At 37.4% G+C, this 25,614-nt stretch overlaps 1 protein-coding gene across 2 annotated transcripts in view; it reads left to right on the top strand.

Annotated features, from left to right (window-relative positions):
- The window catches only part of GRK4 (G protein-coupled receptor kinase 4), a 146,388-nt gene that overhangs the window by 108,208 nt on the left and 12,566 nt on the right, over nt 1–25,614 (top strand). For both annotated transcript variants that reach the window (XM_036765505.1, XM_036765504.1), the window contains 4 exons: nt 11,230–11,267; nt 13,381–13,470; nt 16,710–16,918; nt 23,388–23,525. In XM_036765505.1, coding sequence (XP_036621400.1) covers nt 11,230–11,267; nt 13,381–13,470; nt 16,710–16,918; nt 23,388–23,525 — 475 coding nt within the window. The remainder of the gene's footprint in view (nt 1–11,229; nt 11,268–13,380; nt 13,471–16,709; nt 16,919–23,387; nt 23,526–25,614) is intronic.

Raw genomic sequence — 25,614 nt, 5'->3', positions numbered from 1 at the left:
ACATCCCGAGAAAGTATACTGCTAAGATTACACATATGGGTGGTGTGGTGCTGACTGATGGAGCCACCTGTGTTTTCTTGGTGTTAGTTGTTAGGCCAAAATCAGCACAAACACAGCTGTTTGCATGTTGTCTCCCTCATTGGATTGTGAGCTCCTTGAGGACAGGACCTGTCTTTACATGTCTTTGTATCCCCAGTGATTAGTACAGTGTTTGGCATATAGAAGGTGCTATTCCTCACTTTCAGATCTAAAGAAACAGGTTTTGTATCTTAGCCCGTGCTGTACCAGAGTGCGTAAGCAGGTCTAGAGAATGAGAGTAATTAACAGACCATCTCCTGTTTTCAGTTCACAGAAATGTGGGTTTTATTGCCATTAGCTGATGACGCTTTAAGTGTTTATAGGAAAAGACAATCATTTCCTAAATCATGCTTTCAGTAACTTAAATCAGCTCCTTTTATTGCATTGGAGAAGCAGAGATCCCATAACTGAGTGTCATATCCTCCATGTGGGTTGTATATATCAATAGTTAGTTGGACGTCACTGTTGTGCACTGACATTCCTTAGTGCATTCAAAGGGTAATTCCAAGAAAAAAAAATTTTGGTTATAAACAGCCTTAAAGTTTATATAGTCACATCAGGGGCACAAAATAATAAACAATTCTACTACTTAGAAGAAAGTTATAAAGAGAAAAGCCATATTTGATATCTTGGAATCCCAAAACTTTATACACTTCCAATAGCACCCTGAATTTTCAGATTTTAATAGGCAAACACAAAAACATGTATTTGGTTTCTGCCCTCCAATAAAGAGGTAGAGGAACTCCCAATCTCATTTTGTGAATTTTTTACACATACCCTGGCTCATATGAGTTAAACTTCAACTCCAAATTCATGCTGACTTAAAAGAAAAAAATTTAAAGCATAATATTAAAAGCCTGATTAAAATGAATATACTTGATGAGTATACTTTAAATTGTTTCTCTTGCATTCTTAGTCATAATTGAAAGAAATCTTTTGCCATTCAAAGAGGATAAAATTTGGATGGTTGTAATCACCTATCAGTCATACTAAAATCAATTTTACCAACTAATGCAAGTTACATTAGGGTTCCTGTGAACTACCTTATGTCAGATGTTTCAAAAGAGGTGAATTTTTTAAATTGTAGTATGTGGATAATTAGACCAAACTGGGTAGGACATCATAGAATACAGCTCTGTCCACGTACAAACTGCTCATTGGACCCATGATTGAATCATTGGGTTTGCCCCAAATTCTCAGTAGTAGGATTAGGGGTGATTGTTGTTGTCTTATCCTTAAATAGTTTCTATCAGCTGCTAATTTCATACATTTAGTAGAAATAAAACCATTGGTCTACTTTGATTTAACCTCTGCCACAACTGCTTTTCACTGCTTTATACAGCTTCTCATTATAAGGTCACAATCCATAGCAAAATTTGCAGAGTGTATCTGTGCAACAGTGAGAATAACTCCAGATTCTGAATTGGAGAACTTGGGTTCAAACTCTTCCTCTGCTTTGTGACTTGGGCAAGTCCTTTAACTACTCTAGACTTCAGTCACCTCTTCTATAAAATGAGGGGATTGAACTAAGTGATTTCTGAAGGCCCTTTCAGTTTAAAATCTACACTCCTCATAAAAACCTCACAATCAAATGCAGAAAGGCAGAAATACTAAATGCATCCTTTTCAGATCATGATGCAATAAAAATTACATTAATAAAAGGCTAAGGAAAGATAGGCTAAAACTAAGTGGAAACTAAATAATCTAATCCTAAAGAATGGTGGACCAAACAACAAATCATAGAAACAGTAATTTCATCAAAGAGAACGACAATCATGAGACAACACACCAAAACTTATGGGACACAGTAAAAGCAGTTCTTAGGGGAAGTTTTATATCTCTGAATGCTCACGTGAATAAAGTAGAGAAAGAGGAGATCAGTGAACTGGGCATGCAACTGAAAAAGCTAGAAAAAGACCAAATTCAAAATCCCCAATCAAATAAAAAATTAGAAATTCTGAAAATCAAAGAAGAGATACCTAAGAGCTGGTTTTATGAAAAAAGACCAATAAAATAGATAAACCTTTGCTTAATTTGATTTTAAAAAAAGAAAGAATTAAAGCAATAATGTGGAGCTATTTTGCAAAACTGTGTGCCAGTCAATCTGACAATCTAAATGAAATGGGCGAATATTTACAAAAATATACATTGCCCAGATTAACAGAAGAGGAAATAAAATGCTTAACCCCCATTTTAGAAAAAGAAATTGAACAAGCCATCAATGAACTCCTAAGAAAAAATCTCCAGGGCCAGATGGATTTACAAGTGAATTCTATCAAACATTTAAAGAACATTTAATTCTAGTACTATATAAACTATTTGGTAAAATAGGTGAAGTAGGAATCCTACCAAATTCTTTTTATGACACAAACATGGTGTCAATTCCCAAACAGAGCCAAAACAGAAAAAGAAAATTATAGACCAATTTCCCTAATGAATATTAATGTAAGAATTTTAAATGAAATATAAGCAAAGAGGATAATACTCCATGACCAGATGGGATTTATAGCAGGAATGCAGGACTGGTTCAATATTAGAAACACTCTCCACAGAATTGACCATATCAACAACAAAACTAACAAATCATATGATTATCTCAATAGATGCAGTAAAAGCTTTTGAAAAAATACAGTACCCATTCCTATTAAAAAACACTGGAAAGCACAGGAATAAATGGAGTTTTCCTTAAAACGATAAGCAGCATCTATCTAAAACCATCCGCAAGCATTGTATATAATGGGAATAAGCTAGAAGCATTCCCAAAAAGATCAGGGGTGAAACAAGGATGCCCATTATCACCACCATTGTTCAATATTGTACTAGAAATGTTAGCTTTAGCAATGAGAAGAAAAAGAAATTGAAGGAATTAGAATAGGCAATGGGGAAACAAAACTATCACTTTTTTATTAATTTATTTTTTATTTTTAGTTTACAGCACTCAGTTCCACAAGTTTTTGAGTTCCAAATTTTCTTTCCCTCCTCTTCCCCCCTCCCTCGCAAGACGGCATGTAATCCGATATAGATTCTATATATACCTTTGCATTAAACTTATTTACATAATAGTCCTGTTGTAAGGAAGAATTATAACCAGTGGAATGAATCACGAGAAAGAAGAAATGAAACCAAAAAAGGAGAAAAAAAAGAGAAGGCAAATAGTTTGCCTCAATCTGCATTCAGACTCCATAATGCTTTCTCTGGATGTGCATAGTTTTTCCCATCATGAGTCTTTTGGAACTGTCTTTGAACCTTGCATTGATAAGAAGAGCCAAGTCTATCAAAGTTAGTCCTTTTTTTTAAACAATCTGGCTAGCAGCTTCTGCAGGGGTGCAAGATCCACCCACAGCCAGCACCGGGAAAGCTGCCAACAGCACAGGTTCTTTTGATCTGCTTAACTAAGGAAAGCAAGGTGAAGGGGTTGACAAGCTTACTTTAATTCAGCATACAAATATCATTCACTTAGTTCAGGGGAAAAGCCAGCACCCTGAACTTCAGATCAAATTACAAACAAAGTACAAACATCAACAGACAGACCCAATACAGATTCATAGTTACCAACATCTAGGTTCAGCCCGGGAGCTCAGAACAAGGGCTGGCCCAGAGTCACACGCACCACCACTGCAGTGGCAAAGAGCTCCAAGGAACAGACAGCCAACCCCTGGTTTTTATATCTTTTTCATCATCAGGGGTGAGTCACCCACATGACCTAGAATCGTTGCAAAGAGGCGGACTTAAACCCACGTGGTCTAAAAGCCTCTGCTCTCTCAGACATGTAAATTAGGCCCTCCCTGGAGTTAGCCCCACGTTGGGCCCCACTTTAGTTGCCAATCCACACCCACTAAGGTTTTACACCTAATATAGGGGTTTGGGCCTGGGGCTTAGCACCTAGTAAGGCTCAATGAATCACTCAAAGGGAACAAAAGCCGAACTATTCAAGGGCACTTGTTGAACTAAGTGCTAAGGAGCCTACTTTTGGTTACCAACACATCCTTACAGATGCTGTGTGTCTGTAATCATGTATAATGATCTCCTGGTTCTGCTCCCCTCACTCAGCATCAGTTCAGATAAGTCTTTCCAAGTTATAACGAAGTCTGTCTGCTCCTCATTTCTTATAGCACAATAGTATCCCGTTACATTCATATACCACAATTTGTTTAGCCATTCCCCAATTTATGGGCATCCCCTTGATTTCCAATTCTTTGCCACCACAGAAAGAGCTGCTATAAATACTTTTGTACATACTGGTCCATTTTCCACTTGTGTGATCTCTTTGGAATACAGCCCTAGAAGTGGTATTGCTGGGTAAAAGGGTATGCACATTTTTATAGCTCTGTGGACATAGTTCCAAATTGCTCTCCAGAATGATGGGATCAGTTCACAACTCCACCAATAATGTAACAGTGTTCCAATTTTCCCACATTCTCTGCAGCATTTATCATTTTCCTGTTTTATCATGTCAGCCAAACCGACAGGAGAGATGTGGTACCTAAGAGTTGTTTTGATTTGTATTTCTCTAATAGTGATTTAGAGTATTTTTTCATATGCTATAGATATCTTTCATTTCTTCCTCTGAAAACTGCCTGTTCATATCCTTTTACCATTTCTCAGCTGGGGAATGACTTATATTCTTATAAATTTGACTCAGTTCCCTGTATATTTTAGAGATGAGGCCTTTATCAGAGACACTGGTTATAAAGATTCCTTCCCAATTTTCTGCTTCCCTCCTAATCTTTGTTGCATTGGCTTTGTTTGTACAAAACCTTTTCCATTTAACATAAATCAAAATTTTCCATTTTGCATTTTGTAACGCTCTCTATCCCTTGTTTGGTCATGAATTCTTCCCTTTCCCATAAATATGATAGGTAAACTATTCCTTGCTCTCCCAAATTGCTTATAGTATCAGTCTTTATTCCTAAATCATGAACCCATTTTGACTTTATTTTGGTATATGGTGTAAGATATTGGTCTATGCCCAGTTTCTGCCATACTATTTTCAATTTCCCAGCAGTTTTTGTGAAATAGCTAATTCTTAACCCAGTAGCTGGATTTTTTGCATTTATCAAAGAGTAGATTGCTGTAGTTGGTGACTACTGTGTCTTCTGTACCTAACCTATTCCACTGAGCCACCACTCTGTTTCTTAGCCAGTACCAAGTAAAAACTATCACTCTTTGCAGATGATATGATAGTATACTCAGAGAATCAGCTAAAAAACTTCTTAAAACAATTAACAACTTTAGCAAAGTTGCAGGACATAAAATAAACTCACATAAATCATCTGCATTTCTATATATTAACAAAGCCCAGCCGCAAGAGATAGAAAGAGATATTCCACTTAAAATAACTGTAGACAATATAATCTAGGAATCTACCTGCCAAGACAAACCTAGTAACAATATGAACACAATTACAAAACACTTCACTCAAATAAAGTCAGATCTAAACAATTAGAAAAATACTAATTGCTCATGAGTAGGCCATGCTTATATAATAAAAATGACAATTCTATCTAAATTAATTGACTTATTCAGTGCCATACTAATCAACTACCAAAAATTATTTTATAGAGCTAGAAAAATAATAACAAAATTCATCTGGAAGAGCAAAAAATCCCAAATATCAAGGGAATTAATTAAAAATGCAAAGGAAGATGGCTTAGCCATACTAAATCTAAAGCTATGTTATAAAGCTATAGTCATCAAAACTATTTGGTACTGGCTAAGAAATAGAGTGGTGGATCAATGCAATAGGTTAGGTACACAAGTCACAGTTGTAAATGATTATAGTAATCTACTATTTGATAAACCCAAAGACTCCAGCTTCTGGGATAAGAGCTCACTATTTGACAAAAACTGCTGGGAAAACTGGAAAATAGTATGGCAGAAGCTAGGCATAGATCAACATCTCACACTCTATACCAAAATAAGGTCAAAATGGGTATGTGATTTAGACATATGAGATGATACCACTAGCAAATTAGAAGAGTAAGGAATAGTTTACCTGTCAGAGAAGGGAAGAATTTATAACCAAACAAGAGATAAGAGAATATTATGAAATGCAAAATGGATATTTTTGATTACATTGAATTAAAAGGGTTTTGCACACACAAAACCAATGCAACCATGATTAGAAGGAAAGCAGAAAGCTGGGAGACAATTTTTACAGCCAATGTTTTTAATATAGTCCTCAATTCTAACACATATAGAGAACTGAGTCAAAATTCCCCAATTGACAAATGCTCAAAGGATATGAACAGGCAGTTTTCGGATGAGGAAATTAAAACTATCTATGGTCTTATGAAAAAAAATGCTCTAAATCGCTATTGATTAGAGAAATACAAATTAAAACGACTCTGAGTTACCACTTTATACCTATCAGATTGGCTAATGTGACAGCAAAGGAAAATGAAAAATATTGGAAAAGACGTGGGAAAATTGGAACACTGATGTATTGTTGGTGGAGTTGTGAACTGATCCCACCATTCTGGAGAGCAATTTGGAACTATTCCCAAAGGACTATCAAACTCTACATACCCTTTGATCCACCAATACCACTACTAGGTCTGTATCCCAAAGAGAGCATAAAAAAGGGAAAAGGACCGATATGTACAAAAAATATTTATAGCAGCTCTTTCTGTGGTGGCAAAGAATTGGAAATTGAGGGACTGCCCATCAGTTGGGGAATGGCTGAACAAGTAGTGGTATATGAATGTGATGGAATACTACCGTGCAATAAGAAATGATGAGCGGATTTCAGAAAAACCTGGACTTACATGAACTGATGCTGAGTGAAGTGAGCAGAACCAGGAGAACATTGTACACAATAACAGCAACATTGAGCGATGACCAACTTTATTAGACTTAGCTCTTCTCAGCAATGCAATGATCTAAGACAATTCTAAAGGACTCATGATGGAAAATGCTATCTATACCCAGAAAAAGAACCAGGGAGTCTGAATGCGACTTGAAGCATACCATTTTCACTTGTTTTTTTGTTTTTTCTTTCTCGTGACTTTTCCCTTTTGTTCTGATTCTTCTTTCACAACAGTACTAATATGGAAATATGTTTAACATGATTGTACATGTATAACCTAAATCAGATTGCTTGCTGTCTTAGGGAGGGAGGGAGAAAAAATTGGCACTCAAAAATTTTACAAAAATGAATGTGGAAAACTATCTTTACATGTAATCAGAAAAATAAAATACTATTAAGGAAAAAAATAAAATAAAGTAAAATCTATAATCCTACGATTATTAGTTTCTAATATAGTTAGACCAAGTTGCCTCTAAAATCTCTATAATCCTAACCAGTTAACATCTGTTAAATTAAACACTTTCTCTCTGCTTTACTTGAAAAAAAGTTTGTTTTCATCTGGAACTTTAACAGGTCCATAACTATGTAGAGCCCACTTTATTTGCATGATCCTCCACAAACATTTCAAGATTCAAAGTAACTGAAAAATTCAAGTTGATCTTAAATGGACTTATTAAATACAAAAGACATTTGAATATCTCTGCGATGGGCTTGATCGCTTTTTTTCCCAAAAAAAACTAAACCCCAGCTTATTTTCATTGCCATAAAAAGATAAATAGCACATAAAAACGTATTCAAACTTGTGGTTTATTTTTCAGGAATGTAAATTCTAGGTATACAATTAAAAACAAAACACTTACTATCAAAGGTTAATACCACTACATGATCAGAAGAAAAGGTAACAAGGGGAGTGGTACACAATAGAAACTACACATGAGAAAGCAGTTTTAAGAAATAGGATCTCATATCTGACTTGATCACTTTTGAAACTAAATACATCAAAATATATTTTTCATCAGTAACAATTTATTTGGACATTTGTCGGTAATGCTTATTTTATGAAGAAAGGAAGAATGAGACAGTAGAAGACTTTTGAAGGATAAGGAAAGCAGGAAAGAATCAGGGCAGTGGGTGGGGGCAAAGCAACTTTTTGCTAGAAAGAATGGTAGTTTGCAATGGATATTTTGAGCCAAAGAATAGACTAATGAATAAAAATCTATAACTGTATGAAATTCAGATCTGCTTGCCTCTTATTCTTCTTTAGCCTTACTTACCACCACATACTTTTTGATCCCGTGACACTGGCCTCCTTGCTATTAAACAAACAGGACACTCCATCTTGTGGATCTCCGTGTTGTTCCGGCTATCCCCCATGCCTGATATACTCTCACTTTGGCATAAAGAGCCAAAAAGAATATGTTCAAGTAATGCGATTGTAACATATAACTGCCATGATCATTAATTCACCATGAGCCAAATAAACCCAGGCTCAGCTTTTTTCTCTGATGCTGAGAAAATTGCATCTGCCAATATGTGTTTATACAAATATTTGTCAATGTCAGCAACCTAAAACTAAACAGCTAGATCCAAGAACTTCATGTGGATTTTGGATGATTCTTGCTGGGGTTTGATTTCATAAAAATTAACGAATGTAAACTTGTGGCACAGCTCTGTTTCCATTTGTCATCCTGTTTATAGGACAGCTACTCGTTATGATAAAGTAACTAGAACTGTTATAAGGATTGGTCAGAATGATATGATAAATCTAAATGATAAGCTTTTGGTGGCAGTATGGCATTTTTGTCTTTCAAAAAGAACCTAATACTTGTGGGTGGTGAAATATAGTTTATGTCATGAAAAAACCTGACAGATTTCATTTGGGATGATTGAAGATAAATATTTTTATATTAATTTTTGCCATCTAACCCAGAAATTAATATTCATTGGGTTTCACATCTATTGAGTGAGTTGGATTGTAGAATGAAAAACAGATGACATCTTCCCCACTGTGAAAGGAACAGTGGGGTGTTCAGCAACAGAGACATGTGCAATATAGTAGAAATAGTTGGATTTGGAATTGGCAGAACTTCAGTTGAATTTCATGTTTGCCCCTTCACTAGCCACGTGGTCTTAGACAAGTGGTTTTACTTCTCTGAACTTCACATCTCCAAATGCCTTTCGGACATCTTAAAGTATACGTCTAGTAGACATCTTAAACTTGGTATGTCCCAAACAGAACTCATTATCTTTTCCCCTAAATCTTCCCCATATCCTAACTTCCCTGTTACAGTCAAGGGCAACACCAACCACCCAGTCCCTCAGCCTCACAATTGAGATGTCATCCTGGATTCCTCACTATCTGTCACCCCCCACATCCGGTCTGTTTCCAAAGCCTGTCATCTTTGTAATATCTCTCAAATACATCCCCTTCTCACTTTTGACACTGCCACCCCTCTGATGCCCTCCTTTATCCCCTAATGCCTGGACTGTTGCTCTAGCCTGCTGGTGGGTCTGCCTGCCTCAAGTTGCTCTCCCCTCCAATCCATTCTCCATTCAGCCACAAAACTGATTTTCCTAAAGTTCAGGTCTCATGTCTCACACACATACACATGTCTTTCTTTCACACACACACACACACACACACACACACACACACACACACACACACCCCTTCTACCCTCAGTAAACTCCAGTATCTTCTTATTGCCTCCAGAATCAAATACAAAATCCTCTGTTTGGCATTCGAAATCTTTTAAAAACCATTTGAAACTGAGCCCCGTCCCACTTTTCCAGTCCCCTTCAGCCTTACTTACCACCACATACTTTTTGATCCCGTGACACTGGCCTCCTTGCTATTAAACAAACAGGACACTCCATCTTGTGGATCTCCGTGTTGTTCCGGCTATCCCCCATGCCTGATATACTCTCACGCCTTATCTCTGCCTACCGGATTCCTTTAAGTCCCAACTAAAATCCTGTCTTCTACAGGAAACCTTTCCCAACCCCTCTTAATTCTTCCCTTTTTTATTATTTCTCATTCAGTATATAACTTGATTCGTGTCTGTGTATTTACAAGTTGTCTTCCCCATTAGATTGTAAGTTCCTCGAGGGCAGGAACTCTTTTACTTCTTTTTCAATCCCCAGCACTCAAAGCACAGTATCTGGCTCAAAGTAGACTCTTAATGAGTGTTCATCGAATTGTTCATCTTCTACACACCTTCCGAAATTACTTTTCTCAAGCACAGATCTGACCATGTCACTCTCCCACTCAATAAACTGCAGTGTGATGCTCTTTTACCATTAGGAGCAGATATACCAAGCTCTTCTGTTTGTCATTGAAAAGCCCTCACAATCTGGAGCCAGCTTGCCTTTGCAGGCTGGTGACGTATTAACTCTCTCCTTCACTCATGCTTTGGTTCTGCCCAGCCGGCCTTCTTGGTCCTCATAGCACTCTAGCTAACTCCCATGTCTGAGATGCCCTCCCATTTTACCTTCTCCTCTGAGAATCCTTTGTTTTCTCCAAAGCTCAGTTTAAATCAGCCTCCCCACAACAATGACCCTGTATTTGTATGTTTCGTATATACTTTTATATACGTCTCCGTAACGACAGCAACAACAACAATAAATATACCTGGCACGTAGAGAACACTTTAAGGCAAAGAGCTTGACTAGCATCATCTCCTGTGAGCCTCGAAACAGCCCTGTGAGATTAATGCCAGCATTATTACCCTTTCTTACAGGTGAAGAAATGAAGACCAGAGAGGTCAAATGATTTGCACAGTCATATAGCTAGATCATACCCAGAGGTGCAACTTCAACCCTGTTTTTGCCTTACTCTTTTGGGGGAGAGACTTTTTGTTTTTATTTTTCTATCCCTAGCACCTAGCCGCAGTATCTAGACTATCGTAGGCACTTGATACTTGTTTGTTGATTAATTCAATGGCCCTCACTTCAAATAAGTTTCTGTTTATGGTTCAGAAATGTCATCGAGAAATATTTAATTGTATCTGATAGGAGGATGTTAGCCAGATTTATCTAATATGACACACCAAATTTGAAGTCAAACATTTAGCATTTCAAACTAGATGAAATCCTTTTGGATAATGTATATCTTTCCTTGGACTAAAAAAAAAAATCACTTTTTTCCTCTCTTACAGTATCATCCAGTCTTCTGGTTGTCATCCTTGTTTTATTCAGTGTAGTAGTCTTAAGTTGGTTAATTTCTTTTCTTTTTATTTGTGCTCTTTTTTGTCTTAGAGCCTTTGAAGCCAGTATGATAATTACTGTTTTGCAACCAGAGGTTACAATTTTGCTTTTGCTTTTGTTATTTCTTTGTTTTATAGGGATTTGAAACCTGAAAACATTCTCCTGGATGATCGTGGTAAGTGGTGGCATGCCTTCAACCTATAAACATTTACATTTATTAACAGGATCCTGATTTATATCTTTTTAGACAATCAAAAAGTAATAGATGTGGGGAGTGTAGTGACCAGCACTACCTCAGCTCAGTGGTAATGAAGGACAGTTTTTTAATATATACATTTTGAAAAGAAACAATCTGTACATAAGAGAGATTCATGGTTTCATATACTGACTTCTTTTTCTATTATTCTTTGTGTATGAAAATGTTTGGGTATAATAAAAAAGTAGGGGGAAAGATAAAGATTAGATGTAATTTCTAATTAGAACATTAGGTCTGCCAAAATCCTTTCAGTGATTTGAAAACTAATCACACATCCCCGCCCCATCCCGCTATGAAAAGGACAAAAAAGGGAAGAAAAGGGAAGTAATTAAAGATCGCAGGAGAAAGGGAGAAATGTTAACTGTTGCTACACAATCACATAGCTCTGCAGCCTCTTGATTTGTTATATCCTGTCACCTCCCCTGTCCTTCACCCTTCTAACACCAACTGGCATCTGTGCTTTCCTGGGCTGCAGAGATGTGGTTGTTAAGGCTCTTTCCCACTGCTTCTGCTGCCCCCATGTTGACCTGGGCCCTTGCATGGCTCACCAACCAGCACAGATAATTCTTAGGGGGTATACCCTCAATGGAATGTGGGCTCTCCTGTATGTTAGGTGGATAAGCCTAGCCTGAGTGGAGGGTGCTCCATAGTCGCCCATGCAGTCAGAGTGCAGTAGAGGCCTAAGGGAGTGTCCTTCCTAAAACATGACACACACAACCGAATGAGAGCTCTGACTCAGGAGTCAGAGGACCTATCTTAAAATCCTCACTATGCTGTTTTCATGTCCTTAGACAAAACAGTCAAGCTCTCTGGCCCTCACCTTTCTTCCCTGTGAGATGGAGAGGCTGGGCTAGATAGATCGTTTGCCTCTAAGACCATTTCCAGGTCTAGACTGATGCAGTGCTCATGCTTCAGATATCTGACTGGGACAAAGTACAATGGGATTATCGCTTTCTAAGTCCTGGAAGAAATGCTAACTGTTGCTTTTAATGCAACATGAGTTCTCCTCAGCTTTCTTGGGTGCCATAGCAGACTCTTGTCTCACTGAGCTTGCTAGCCACCAAAATCTCAGGTCATTCTAAGACTAATTTCTGTGTGGTCATGTCTCCCCTACCTTGCATTTATGAAAGTGATTTTAGCCCAAGTAAAGACTTTTAAGACGGTAGAGGCATCTTATTAGATCCAGGCCAATGTTGTCGCCTCCAGACAGATCCCATCTCTGCTGAACTACACAGGGAATTTGGGGCCGAGCATTTCATTTTCTTTGCCAAAGAGTTAATCTTCTTACTTTGTATGTACAGATGCACAGTAAATTCTAAAATTTATTTCCTTTCATAGGAAATATAGCTGGGGGTATAAAAAGGTTTACTTAAGTGTTGAGAATCCATTCTCATTAAACTATCAATTGGGAAATCTCCAGAGGGACTTAAAATTTGACAGTTTCAAAATGCAGCAACCTATTGCCAGTTAGAAACTGACAATAATAAGAAAGAGATATAACATAGAAATCCCTTACTCCAGCTTCATACGTTAGCCACTGGTATAGCCCTAGCCGTATGTAATATAAATAAATGAAACACGATTCCAGGTTTCATTTTCGCTCATCCTTCAAAAAAGAATCCTCTGTCATAATTGTGTTCACATTTCTGTATTGTATGTAATCCATTTGCACTTATTTACCAAAGGGGTTAATTTATCAGCCATATTACCAATAAACTGAGTACTTTTCACTCCCGTGTAACCTATTCATCTTCTGTCAGTGAGTAAATAAACACTGTGTTCTACTTTCTTGAAGTGTTTGTGTATCTGGGTCGTGATGAATGGCCAGGCAGAATTTTATTTCTTGTTGGTGATGAAAATGAATTGATGATATTTTGGTAAATGTGAAGATACTAATATGATTTTAAATGTGAATGTTTCAGAATGTGAGAGGCAGTTTCAACATTTTTAAGATGAGCTTTGATTCATAATTATTATTTTCTGTGTTGATGTTTTGGTTTCATTTGCTTTTACATTTTTTTAACATAAATAGGACATATCCGGATCTCTGATCTTGGGCTAGCTATGCAGATCCCAGAAGGAGAAACAATCCGAGGAAGAGTTGGAACAGTTGGCTACATGGGTACGTGAGATGTGTGTAATTCTTTAAACTGCTTTCACATATATTCTGTGTGAACAAAGACTGTTTCTGTGGATCTCTAAAGATTAGCACAGTGCCTGCCACATAGTAAATGCTTGTTAATTCATGGATTTGTAGGGTAGGGGGAGAGACAGTAAATATCATGTGCAAGGCTAGTCAAACCACTGATACCACCTTGACCATCACTTCTCCTCAGACTATGATGTAGATAGCCCCAGGGCCTTGAGTCTAAGAGCCCTGGGAGTAGCATTGCCTCCTAGACCACCAACCTGCTTGCAACCCTCACAGCCATGATTGAGGGGAGCAACCCTTGTGAAGAAGGGGCCCTGCTATCCTCACCACCACCAAAATTACCTGCTGATCAACTGCTACCACAAGTAGGGACCACCTCCTCAGCAGCCCCTGGTGTTGAAGACCCAGAAGGGAATGTTCTAGACAGACCAGAGTCCTTGACCCTCCAAATGTTTCACCATCAGAATGGATGTAGTTTTGTCAGTGTAAATAATGTTAAAGAAAATGAATTATTATCTGCTTTGACACTGTACTCTGCCAAGGTAACTTTCCATTATACATACAGCCAAAGCTTCCTATGGGTGTAATCTCCTTCATATGTGAATATGGGCTCCCTGAAAATAGGGGCTAACCCTGATTTTCTGTTATATCCGCAATACTTAACACATTGCTTTGCGCATTCAGCGCTTTTTTCATTCATTCATTCATTCATTGATAGTTTCAGAAGAGTTTCAAAAGGTGGAATTACCAAATCTGATTGGTACAGCCATCTAGTCCTTACATGATAGGAATCCCCATTATAGCATACTGACAAGTGGTTATTCAAACCCTGCCTGAAGACTTCAAAGGAGAAAGCATCTACCACCAATCAAGGCCCTCCAGAGTTCACTTTTGGACACTTCTCATTGTTGGGAACTTGTTCCTGACCTCTATCCCAAATTAGGCACTATTCAACTTCTACCCATTGCTCTTCATTTTGGGACCAAAAAGAACAAATCTAATCTTTCTATATAACAGGCATTCAAATACATGAAGTCCACTGTCATATTCTCTGCTGCCATAAGTCTTATCTTCTCCAGGCTAAACATGCCTAGTTCATTCAGTGGATTATTATATGCCATGGACTCAATGAGCTTCTGCATCCCGATTGTCCTTTGAATACTGTCTAGCCAGAGAAACCTCTTCGTCCTGGAAGTTCGCTGGACCCCTGGACCTCTCACATTGGAAGTGTCCTCCACCCTGCATCTTCTTCCTTTAGTTAGCTGGTTCCTTCCAGAACCTCCATTTTAAGAAAGATGTTTAAGCCAGCCATGACTTCATTCTTTTCCAAACCTTGCTCCTGACTCTCTGGACTACTTCTCCACCCCCCCCCCCCGCAATGGCTCATTCTCCCCCACCTTCAATTTCTTATATGTGTTCCTTCTCCCTTTTGAATATAAGCTTCTTGAGAGTAGGGACTATCTTTCTTTATGCTGATATTTGTATTCCCAGTGTTTAACACACAGTAAGTGCTTAATAAATGCTTGCTGGCTTAAGTGCTTATTGACTTGTTGACTTTTTAAACTGTGGTCCCCAGATGAAACACAGTAACACAGATGTGGTCTGATGAAGCCAACATTCAACATAGTGAAACTCTCACTTCACTATTCCTAGAAGTTATACTTTCTCTTAATGTAACCCAGGATCTCATTGGCTTTTTTGGTTATTCCCTCACATAGCTGACTAAGATTTAGCTTACAGTCCACAACAACTATATCTAGCCGTGTCACCCCTATTTGTGAAGTTGATTTTTTGTAAGTGTTTACATGTATCTCTTTTTAATGCAATCTTATGAAATTCATCCCTTTTGGATCCTGAATCTGTCATCCATTGTGTTAGCTATCTCCCACAACTTGATGTCATTTGCAAAGTTGATGATCATGCCATCTGTGCTTCTTTTCAAGTAGTTGATAAAAATGTTAAAACAGTTCCCCCCGGGGTGTTCCATTGGAGACCCACCCCTAGCCCCATCAACACTGAACCATTTACAACCCCTCTCTGAGTCCAACCAGTTCTGAACCCAGCTCCCTATATTCTCATCTAATCCCCATCTCTCTTTCTTCTCCAGAAGAATCAGATGAGATGGGCTGTTGGTATTTTTTTTCAGAAGTTTTGCTAAAATTTAGATGAACTATATCCTTCTCATTCCCTTGATGTATAAGTTCTACAGTTTTGAGTCCTCACGCAAGGAAACGGAGATACTTACAGCTAGAGTAGAATAAAGATTATGTTTAAGTTTTCCAGAGCCCCTCACTATATACAGCCTTCTAACTAGTTTAAAGTTTCATGAATTTGGAAGCCACAATCTTTTAAGTCCTACAGAAAGTAACAATTATCTTACGTCCTTATTAGTTACATGTGGAATGACTAAAGTTAATATAAGCTCTACTTGTAGGTGATTTTCAGTGCATGAAAATTTGAATGTCACAAAGCCCCATGAATGAGGGCCAGAAGTCCCACCCTCTTGAAGAGAGTGCACTTTGCATTCTGCTGTTTCTGCTGGCTATCGGTAGTTTTGGCTGGGCTAGATGAAGGTGAACAAGATGATAGTCATTCACCAAGCATTTATAAAGCGCTTGGGTGCCCAGCACTGTAGCAGGTCTGAAAAAAATGAGATAGTATTAAGAGTCAGAACCAGAGAAGGAAATACACATACATAATCCTACATTTTGCCTGGGAACATCCCGAGGTGTTTCATGTAATCATTCCAGATTGGTTTCATGTTGTTTGAATATTAAAAATATAAAGTTGTGTTATTTTATTTGGAATTCCTCAAATAACATTCTGTAATGCTTCAGTGTGGCATGGGGGTATAACCTTTGGTACTTGGGGGTATTCTAATAAATGGTAAGCTTTTGGCATGTTTATTCTACCAGTCTGGAAAGTTTTCAAGTACAGTTCTTATGAATGTCATTTAAAGACAAGCTTAATTAAGTCCAGAGAGGCTCATTATCCAAGTTAGCTGCACAGTGATGAATTTGTGATCCACTGGAACTTTCCAAGACTGTCCACCAAATTGTAAATGGATCGCCTCTGCTTTGGTGAAGGGAATATCCACACAGAAGAAAACACAAATCAGTTTAAGTATTGAAATATTTTGAATTATTATAAGATAATCTTAAGTTGTGTGTTATTTTAATTAAAACATTTTTTCTGTCTCTATTATGTAGCTCCAGAAGTTATCAATAATGAAAACTATACATTTAGTCCTGATTGGTGGGGACTTGGCTGCCTAATTTATGAAATGATTCAGGGACAATCACCATTCAGAAAACGTAAAGAGAAAGTCAAACGTGAAGAGGTAGATCGCAGAGTGAAGGAAGACCAAGAAGTGTACTCCGAGAAGTTTTCAGAGGAGGCACAATCTATCTGCAGGATGGTGGGTGAAGATATATAGAGGTTTGGAAAATAAATTTCTAATACGTTTTAAAGAATTGTAATTATAGTATTCATTTTAAAAATTCAGTTGCATTTTTTTGGGTCTAAATTCTCTCCCCCTTCCCCTTCTCCACTGATTGAGAAGGCAAGAAAAACAAAGCCTATTGCAAACGTATATAGGTGTGCACAACAATTCCCATATTAGCCATGTCCGAAAAAAGAAAAGGAAAAGAAAATGTGCTTCAATCTATACTTCTCTATACGAAGATAGATGGCATGTTTCATCTTGAGTCTTTTGGAATTGTGGGTGATCAGAGTCTCAGAGTCTGTCAGAGTTAATTGTCCTTACAGTATTGTTATTGTACGCACTGCTTTCCTGCTCCTCCTCACTTCACTCTGCATCAATTCATGCAAGTCTTTCAGGGTCTTTCAGAAACCATCTTCTTCATTCTTATAACACAATAGTTTTTCATCACATTCATGTACTATGATTTATGCAGCCATTCTCCATTTGATGGACATTCCTTCATTTTCTAATTCTTTGCCATCACAAAAAGAACTGATATACATATTTTGTACAAATGAGTCCTTTTCCTCTTTGATCTTTTGGGGTATTGATCCAGTAATGATATTGCTGGGACAGAGGATATGTACAGTTTAATAGTTTTTTGACCATAATTCCAAATTGCCCTCCTGAATGGTTGAACTAGTTCACAACTCCAATAATAGTGCACTAGAGTCTTTTTTCCCTACAGCTTCTCTAGCATTAGTCATTTCTCCTTTTTATCAACTTAGCTGTACTCACGGGTGTGAAGTGGTACCTCAGAGTTACTTTAGTTTGAATTTGTCTAATTATTACTGATTTAGAGCATTTTTTTATTTGACTATTGATAGCTTGGATTTTTTCTAAAAACTGCCTCTTCTTATCCTTTACCACCTATCAATTAGAAAATGGTTCTTATACTACAGAGACTTCCCCTGCATCACCTCCCCCATTTCCTTTTTCCCTTCTAATTTTTGCTGCATTGGTTTTGTTTGTGTGGAAACTTTTTTAACTTTGTGTAATTAAAACTACCCATTTTACCTTCTGTGAACCTTTTTATCTTTTGTTTGGTCATAAACTCTCCCCCTGTCCATAGAGCTGACAGGTAATTTCTTTCATTCTCCTTTCATTTGCTTATTATGTCATCCTTTATATATCTAAATCATGTATCCATTTGGAACTTATCTTGGTATAGAGTATGAAATACTGGTCTACACCTAGTTTCTGCCTGACCATATTCTAGTTTTCCCAACAGTTTTTGCCAAATAATGAGTTCTTGCCCAAGTAGCTGGGTTCTTTGGGTTTATCAGACACTAGATTGCTATGCTCATTTGCTTCTCTATATTGCATGCATAATACCTAATCCTTCCAATGATAAATTTCTCTTTCTTAGCCAGTACCAAGTTGTTTTGACAATCATGATTTTGTAGTATGGTTTGAGACCAGGTGCTACTAGACCTCCCGCCTCCACAATTTTTTTCCATTGATTCCCTTGATATTTTTTACTTTTTGTTCCTCCCATTGCAAATAAATAAATATAGATAGATACACATATATACACGTATATATATATATATATATATATGTATGTATGTGTGTATGTATGTAATTTTTTCTAGCTCTATATGTTTGATTGGTATGGCACTGAATAAGTAAATTAATTTAGTTTTGCCATTTTTATATATAAGGCTTAGCCTACCCATGAGCAATTAATATTTCTCCAGTTATTTAGATCTGCCTTTGTGTAAATATTGTTTTGTAATTGTGCTCATAAAATTCCTGTGTTTGTCTTGGCAGATAGACACCCACACATTTTATACTATCTAGTTATTTTAAATGGAATTTCTCTATCTCTTCTGCTGTATTTCATTGGTGATATACAGAGATACAGATGATTTGTGTGGGTTTCTTTTATAACCTGCAACTTTGCTGAAGTTGCTAATTGTTGTGATTTTTTTCTTTTAGTTGGCTGTCTTGGTTACTTTAAGTAAACCATTCATAACACCTGCAGAAAGTGATAGTTTTGTTTCCTCTCTGCCTCTACTTTTTCCTTTCATTTCTTGTTCTTGTCTTCTTGCTATAAGCATTTCTAATTCAGTATTGAATAGTAAGAATAATAATGAACATTATTGCTTTGTTTATTGTCTTATTGGAAAGGCTTCTAGCTTGTGCCTACCATCGATAATGCTGGCCTTTAGTTTTAGACAGCTAATATTTATCATTTTACGTAGAAGTTTTCATTAGCATATATTTTCAGGATAAATACTTAAATATAAATAGACAATCATTCAAATGCTCGTTGTGTAGGAGACTGAATTGAGCACTAAAGAAAATATGCTTGAATACCATTGACCTTTTAGCAAAAAGGCCAAGTGTCAAAACAAAACTATCTTTGATATTGGTAATTAATTCTAATGGAGTTTGAGTTTTCTTTAAAGTCTGTAGCTCGGTACAGACATTCAAAAAGTGTAGAAGTTTTAAGTAAGTATAACCAGAATGGCCTTTGTTTTCTTTGAGTGACTCAATTTATCTCAGTGAGCTTTACTAGGTGCTAAGCCCCAGGCCCAAACGCCATTAGGTGTTAGTAATCCATGTGGATGTGAACCTCCCAGGGTTCTAAGGGGAGGGGCCAACTCAAGAACCAATCACCAGAGCCTGAGCTCTGGTGATTCAGATGATGTCTGATGATGTCTGAAGCCCTATAAGAAGGGAGGACAGAGCCATTGGTGTGGGGCTCTGGAGATAGTGTTGATGAGGAGACTCCGGGCAGCTGTAGTTAAGGAGCCCTCCAGCTTGTAAACCCGGATGTTGAAACTTTGTTGAACTCTGGTAACTATCCGTTGGGACTTGAATCAGACAAAGTCTGTTGATGTCTGTAATTTGTCTGCATTTTGTTTTGAAGTTCAGGGTGCTGGGTTTTTTTCCCCTGAACTAACTGAATGATATTTGAATTAAAAGTAAGCTTGTCAACCTCTTCACCTTGCTTTCCTTAATTAAGCAGATCGAAAGAACCTGTGCTGTTGGCAGCTTTCTGGGTGCTGGCTATGGGTGAATCTTATACCCCCACAGAAGCTGCTAGCCAGGTTGTTGAAACAGTAACCAAATGCCTTAGCCTGATAGACCCTCACATCTCAACATATTAAAAACAATAATAATACTAATTACATGTATATTCATATGGTTTAAAATATGTATATATACTATCTTATTTAATACTCATAACAACCCTGTGAGGCATGAAAGATAAGTATCATTCTCATTTTATAGAATAGTAAACTGAAGTTCAAACAGTAAAAAGTGTCAAATGAAGAGTTTTGACCAAATGATTTCTAATGTCCCTTCCTGCTGTAGTGTCCTAGGATTCTTTGGCTTTCCCAAGGCAGACAAAATTCAAACCCAGATCTTCTTACTTTTCCCATTTCTTTTCTATAACATTTTAAAGAATGAGCAAAAGCTGATTTCATCACAGTCCTAACAGTGTTAGAGCTGGAAGGAGTCTTAGAGGTTATATGGTCTTCCATATTTCATAGAAAAGAAAACTAAGGCTAAGTAAGTTATTTTCTCTGTCACATATGTAGTAATTGACAGAGCTGGAACACGAAGCCAGACTTTCATTCCACTATTGCCAGTGTTCTTCCTAATATAACACACTACTTAGCTCAGTTTCAAAAGATTTGTTAAAATTAAAAGAAGTGATACAAGTATAATCCTCTAAGCAAACTTTATTTTTTTAAAGAAAATAAATTTATTTTTATAAGCATTTATTGTCTCTACCTACTACTGTCTCTTCCCCATTGAACAATTTAAAAAAACAGAGCAAATCCTCAACAAATATACATAGTCCAGCAAAACAAATTCTCACATTAGTCATGTCTGAATATATAAAACAAATTCCCACGTTAGTCATGACTGAACATACACACACACACACACACACACACACACACACACACAATTTTTGCACTCCTAAGTCCATCACTTCTCTGGTAAGAAGTGGGTAGTATATTTCATCTTCAGTCCTAAGTGCTCATGATTTCTCATTGAATGGATCAATGTTCCAAAGTCTCTCAAAGTTATTTATCTGTATAAATTGTTTCCTTGTTCTGCTTGCTTCATTCTGCATGATTTCTTAGAGATCTTCCCATTTTCTTCTAAAACTATCCATTTCTCATCTCTTATGGCGCAATAATATTCCATTACATTCATATACTGTAATTTGTTTGGCCATTCCCTCTTAATAAATTTTCACCAATTTTGATTACTACCTGTAGAAACAATATAATTCATGTGAAACTAAATATGAAGCATTTAACAGAGATTGGCAATACTATGATTTTTCTCTGTCTCCATATAAGAATACTCCAGGAGTAATAAATGAAATGAGTAGTATTTATTACTTGCTCTTTGTCCTTATACCACAAAGTCGTCTGGGCATTGCCTGTGTAACTCAATTGTTTTTTGAGGATCATCATTCTATTCTTTTCTTTTCTTTTCTTTTTTTTGGTTTGAGGGGGGAAGGCAGGGCAATTGGAGTTAAGTCACTTGCCCAAGGTCACACAGCTAGTACTTGTGTCAACTGTCTGAAGCCGGATTTGAACTCAGGTCCTCCTGACTCCAGGGCCAGTGCTCTACTCACTGCACCACCTAGCTGCCCCAAGGACCATCATTCTAAAGGGGCAAAATACACCAGTCCAAGTTCAAGGTACCATTTTCTAGACTGGAAGTAGACATGTAGATATGACGCTCCAAAGGCACGACCCAAATATGAGATCAAAGGTTCATCAAACAAAATGAAGCTGAAATGGGAGAGAAACAGTTTGAGATGAAGAAATTAAGATTTCCCAAAATCAGGGCAAAAATTCAAGGTCATTTCTAGGCAGAGCAAACTGGAAAAGAAATGAGGAGGGAGTTATATTAGGAAGAGTAGCAGGTCACTGTAATAAGTGAGAGACAATTTTTGTAATAGAGGTCTAGGAAGAAGAAAGCTCCCAGTAGATAGTACCAGGATCCACCAAGGCCCATCCAAAGCGAAGCTAATCGAGGAGGTTGGCTCAGGCAGGTCGTCTCGCAAGGCTAGTTCTGCCCAGGTTCCAGTTGGCTTCAAGGACTTATTATTATTATTGTATGTGCTTTTATGTTCGCCTCCTTATAGGAAACTTGAATTTGCCTGAGAGGTGTGATTCTAAATTCTAATACATCTCTCTAGTGGGAAATCTAAAGAAGCTCTGAGTTCGTCCCTCAGATCACACTAAAAGGGGGTTAATATTTCCTTCCTTCTAAAAGGGTCACAAATCTCTATCCAGGATGTTGTCATACAAAGATGCAGGTGGCTTCCCCATCTTTTTTTTCTTTTTTGCATTAATCAGATACATGGGCCAACACGGAATTCAAGGGGATACATTCAGACATTAATAATATGAGTAAACACTAGCTACTTTTAACTAGAGAGAGAGGTTTCACCTCCTGTCACTTCCTCTAACCACTAAGGAAACCAGATTGGGGCCAAGAAAGACATGCCACCAGTTCTGATTACCACCCTCCTATAACCGGAGTCTACCAGAGTCCTTGAGGTTGCTAGTATCGAAAGATCGGAAGATACACTCAACCCTGACCACCACCCTTCTCAGCCTGCACGTGTACAAGAATGACACAAATCCCAGAACCAAATTCAAAAACTGTCACCAAACTGATAAACTCAAAGATAGCCTCCGTTTGGCCATTTCTAGAAGTCCGTTCTCTCTATGTCCATACTCTCCAAGTTGCAGCCTAGGAACCAGCAAATTAAAGTAGCTAATTTAGTTTACCTAAATTCTTCTAATCCAGGCTTTAGTCCTTGTTATATAAAGCACTTTCAAGAATGAAGCTTTTTGTATGATAGTTTTTTCTCTTCATTTTCACATTTTTTTTTTTTAGTCTAGCCTTCTCATAATCCAGGCTGCATTTTAGCATCCTAGTTCTTTAAAATTTTAGCTTCACATATAGTCTAATATAACTAATTCATGGTAAAGGCAAGAAGGCCTTCCAGTTGTTCACAAGTCCAAATTTTAAAACTTAAAACATATTTTACATTTAGACGATCTGTTTGAACCGGTTTATAAACAAGCATATTTGTTTATAATTTGTTTACAAATGGTGTCTCAGAAGTACTTAGTTATTTTCTCTTCAGTGGTATGAACATATTTTAGCACTGTTACTTAATTAGCAAACCCTCACTTTATAGATAATGTTTCACCAGCGTCTATCTGAAATATCACAGATTCCTAATTAGTAGAGTCTGAATTAATGTTTGATACACTTAGAAATTTTCCTTTTTTTGTAAAGATCATTCAGGTCTATTATATTTATTCTAGAGGAGTTGTCTAAGACAAAATACTTTTCATTTTAACCTAAAGAATTAAATTGATCCCCTTACTTATCTTTGATGCAGTTACTTGAGAAAGATCCAAGAAAACGATTGGGCTGCAAAGGAGAGGGAGCTGCTGGTGTGAAACTGCATCCTATCTTCAAGGACATTAACTTCAAGAGACTGGAAGCAAACATGTTAGAACCCCCTTTCTCCCCCGATGTAAGTATAAAAACTTGCTCAGAACCATCATTCGTCCATGAACATAAATACAACACTGCATAGAAAATAGACCTCTCCCCTTATGTAGACTGCTCCCCTAAAATGGAATCTTTTCCAAGGGGAAAAAAAGCATGCATTGAAAAATACCCAAAATTGATATTTTCAAAAATAAATATGCGTGTGTATATATACTTACTCTGAAAGTTTTAATTTTTTTTTCAATTCAGATAGATTTGCTTCATCTTTATCATGCTTTTTATCTTTCTCACCGTTGTCATTATTTTCCTCCTGAGTCAGAAGCACATGGGTTCATATCCTTACCTCTGTGACCCTGGGAAGTTCTGTAAGACTGTAGGTTGCAGAGAAGATGATGACCTATTGCGGGGGGGAGATTTCTTCAACTGGAAGATTCCTGTACTGGACTAATCCCTATGCCTATTAATAATAATAGCTAGCATTTATGTAGTACTTGAAAATTTATGAAGCATTTACATTCATTATTACTGTGATAGAATTTAATCCTTTTTAACAGTAGTAGAAAAGAACAGTAGTAGACCACATGCATCAATTGAATTTAAAAAAATTTTAGACATTTTAAATGAGATAAAGCTTAGCTATTTCTACTTCATACTTCATGACTTTTTCTATATCTTTGTTATCAATGTTCCTTAGCATTCTAAAGACTTCTCATATAACAAAAGAAATAAAAGCATGTTGTTCTACCTCTAAAGACCAGATGCATCAATGACACAGGTTGGTCCTTTTAGGTATTCCTAAATTCTGGTCCTTTTATAGTGATTAAGTTTTTTCCATTATTTTATTTGGTAAAATGAGGGCTTCTAAAATGGTTAAATACTTACTATAGGATGTGATTTCCTTGGAGAGAAAAATTTGTTTTCACATTAAATCCCAAAAGAGAGTTCCAAAAATTATGTCAAGAAAGATAATGTCATTGGCTGGCAAAGTGGAGTAGAGAGAACACAGAAGTTAGAATCTGAGACCTGAAGTTCACTTACCATCTGGGCTACTTTATTACTTATGTGACCTCAGGTGAGTCTCTGGCCCTTAATTTTCCCATTTGTGAAATGAGATTGGACTAAATGATCTCTAAATTCCCTTCCAACTCTAAATCTACAATCTTATGAATAAATGTATCACTTTTCAAAGTGATTTAGTTGAAGAGGACAGCACTCATGTTGCCACAATAAAGAAGGCAGGGCAATTGATCTGTGGCTTGGTAAGGCAGAATCTCCCTTCCATTCTTAGGAACACATAAAAGCAGGAAGACCTAGACCCACTGGATTAATGGTCTCACCCACCAGACTTGCCATATAATGCCCTCTCTTGTCTCTTCCTCCCCTGACAAAGCAGGAAGCAGGGTGGGGCTGGCAGTGAACATCCCCCAGTTCTGGTTACCCCCCACACCTGCAGCAGCAGCCAAGGATCAGAAGCTACACTAATCCTTCACCACCACCATTCCTTCTTCCTGCAGGGCACCCCCACTTTCTCAACTTCTCCTCACTTCTCATCCTTTCACCCTTTGGCTTAGATCTCCACCTCTCAACAGAAACTCTTTTCTCCAAGATTACTAATGATTTCTTAGTTGCTAAATCCAGCAGCCTCCTCTCAGCCCTCATCTTTCTTGACCTCTTTGCAGCCTTTGACACTATTGACAATTCCCTCTTCATGGATGTTCTCACTTCTTGATGGTGTTTCTTCCTGGTTTGCTACTCCTTCTCAATTTTCCTTTCATGGGTCATCATCCAGGCGCTGCCCCCGTATGTTTATATTCCAGGGCTCTATTCTCAGTCTCTGTTCTCACACTCAGTGATTTCATTAGTGTCCACGGGTTCAAATTTGTGAAACAAAAGCACTACTTTATAACCCAGATGATGCTTTCTTAGGTGGCTGATAAATCTGACAATGTGATTCCTCTTATAAGAAGCACCAGTGACTCCATCTTGCCTGTAGGAGAAAATACCAATTCTTCTGCAGGACATTGAAAGCCCTTCACAGTCTAGCCCCTGTTAATTCCACGTTACCGGCCCTCAGAGGCCATGCACTCCAGCCACGCATCTCGTTTGCTTTC

Source organism: Trichosurus vulpecula, chromosome 6 (genome assembly GCF_011100635.1).
Source record: "Trichosurus vulpecula isolate mTriVul1 chromosome 6, mTriVul1.pri, whole genome shotgun sequence".
Lineage (NCBI taxonomy): Eukaryota > Metazoa > Chordata > Mammalia > Diprotodontia > Phalangeridae > Trichosurus > Trichosurus vulpecula.
Note: the sequence above shows the minus strand (reverse complement) of the source record. Positions and strands in the feature narration are given on the sequence as shown.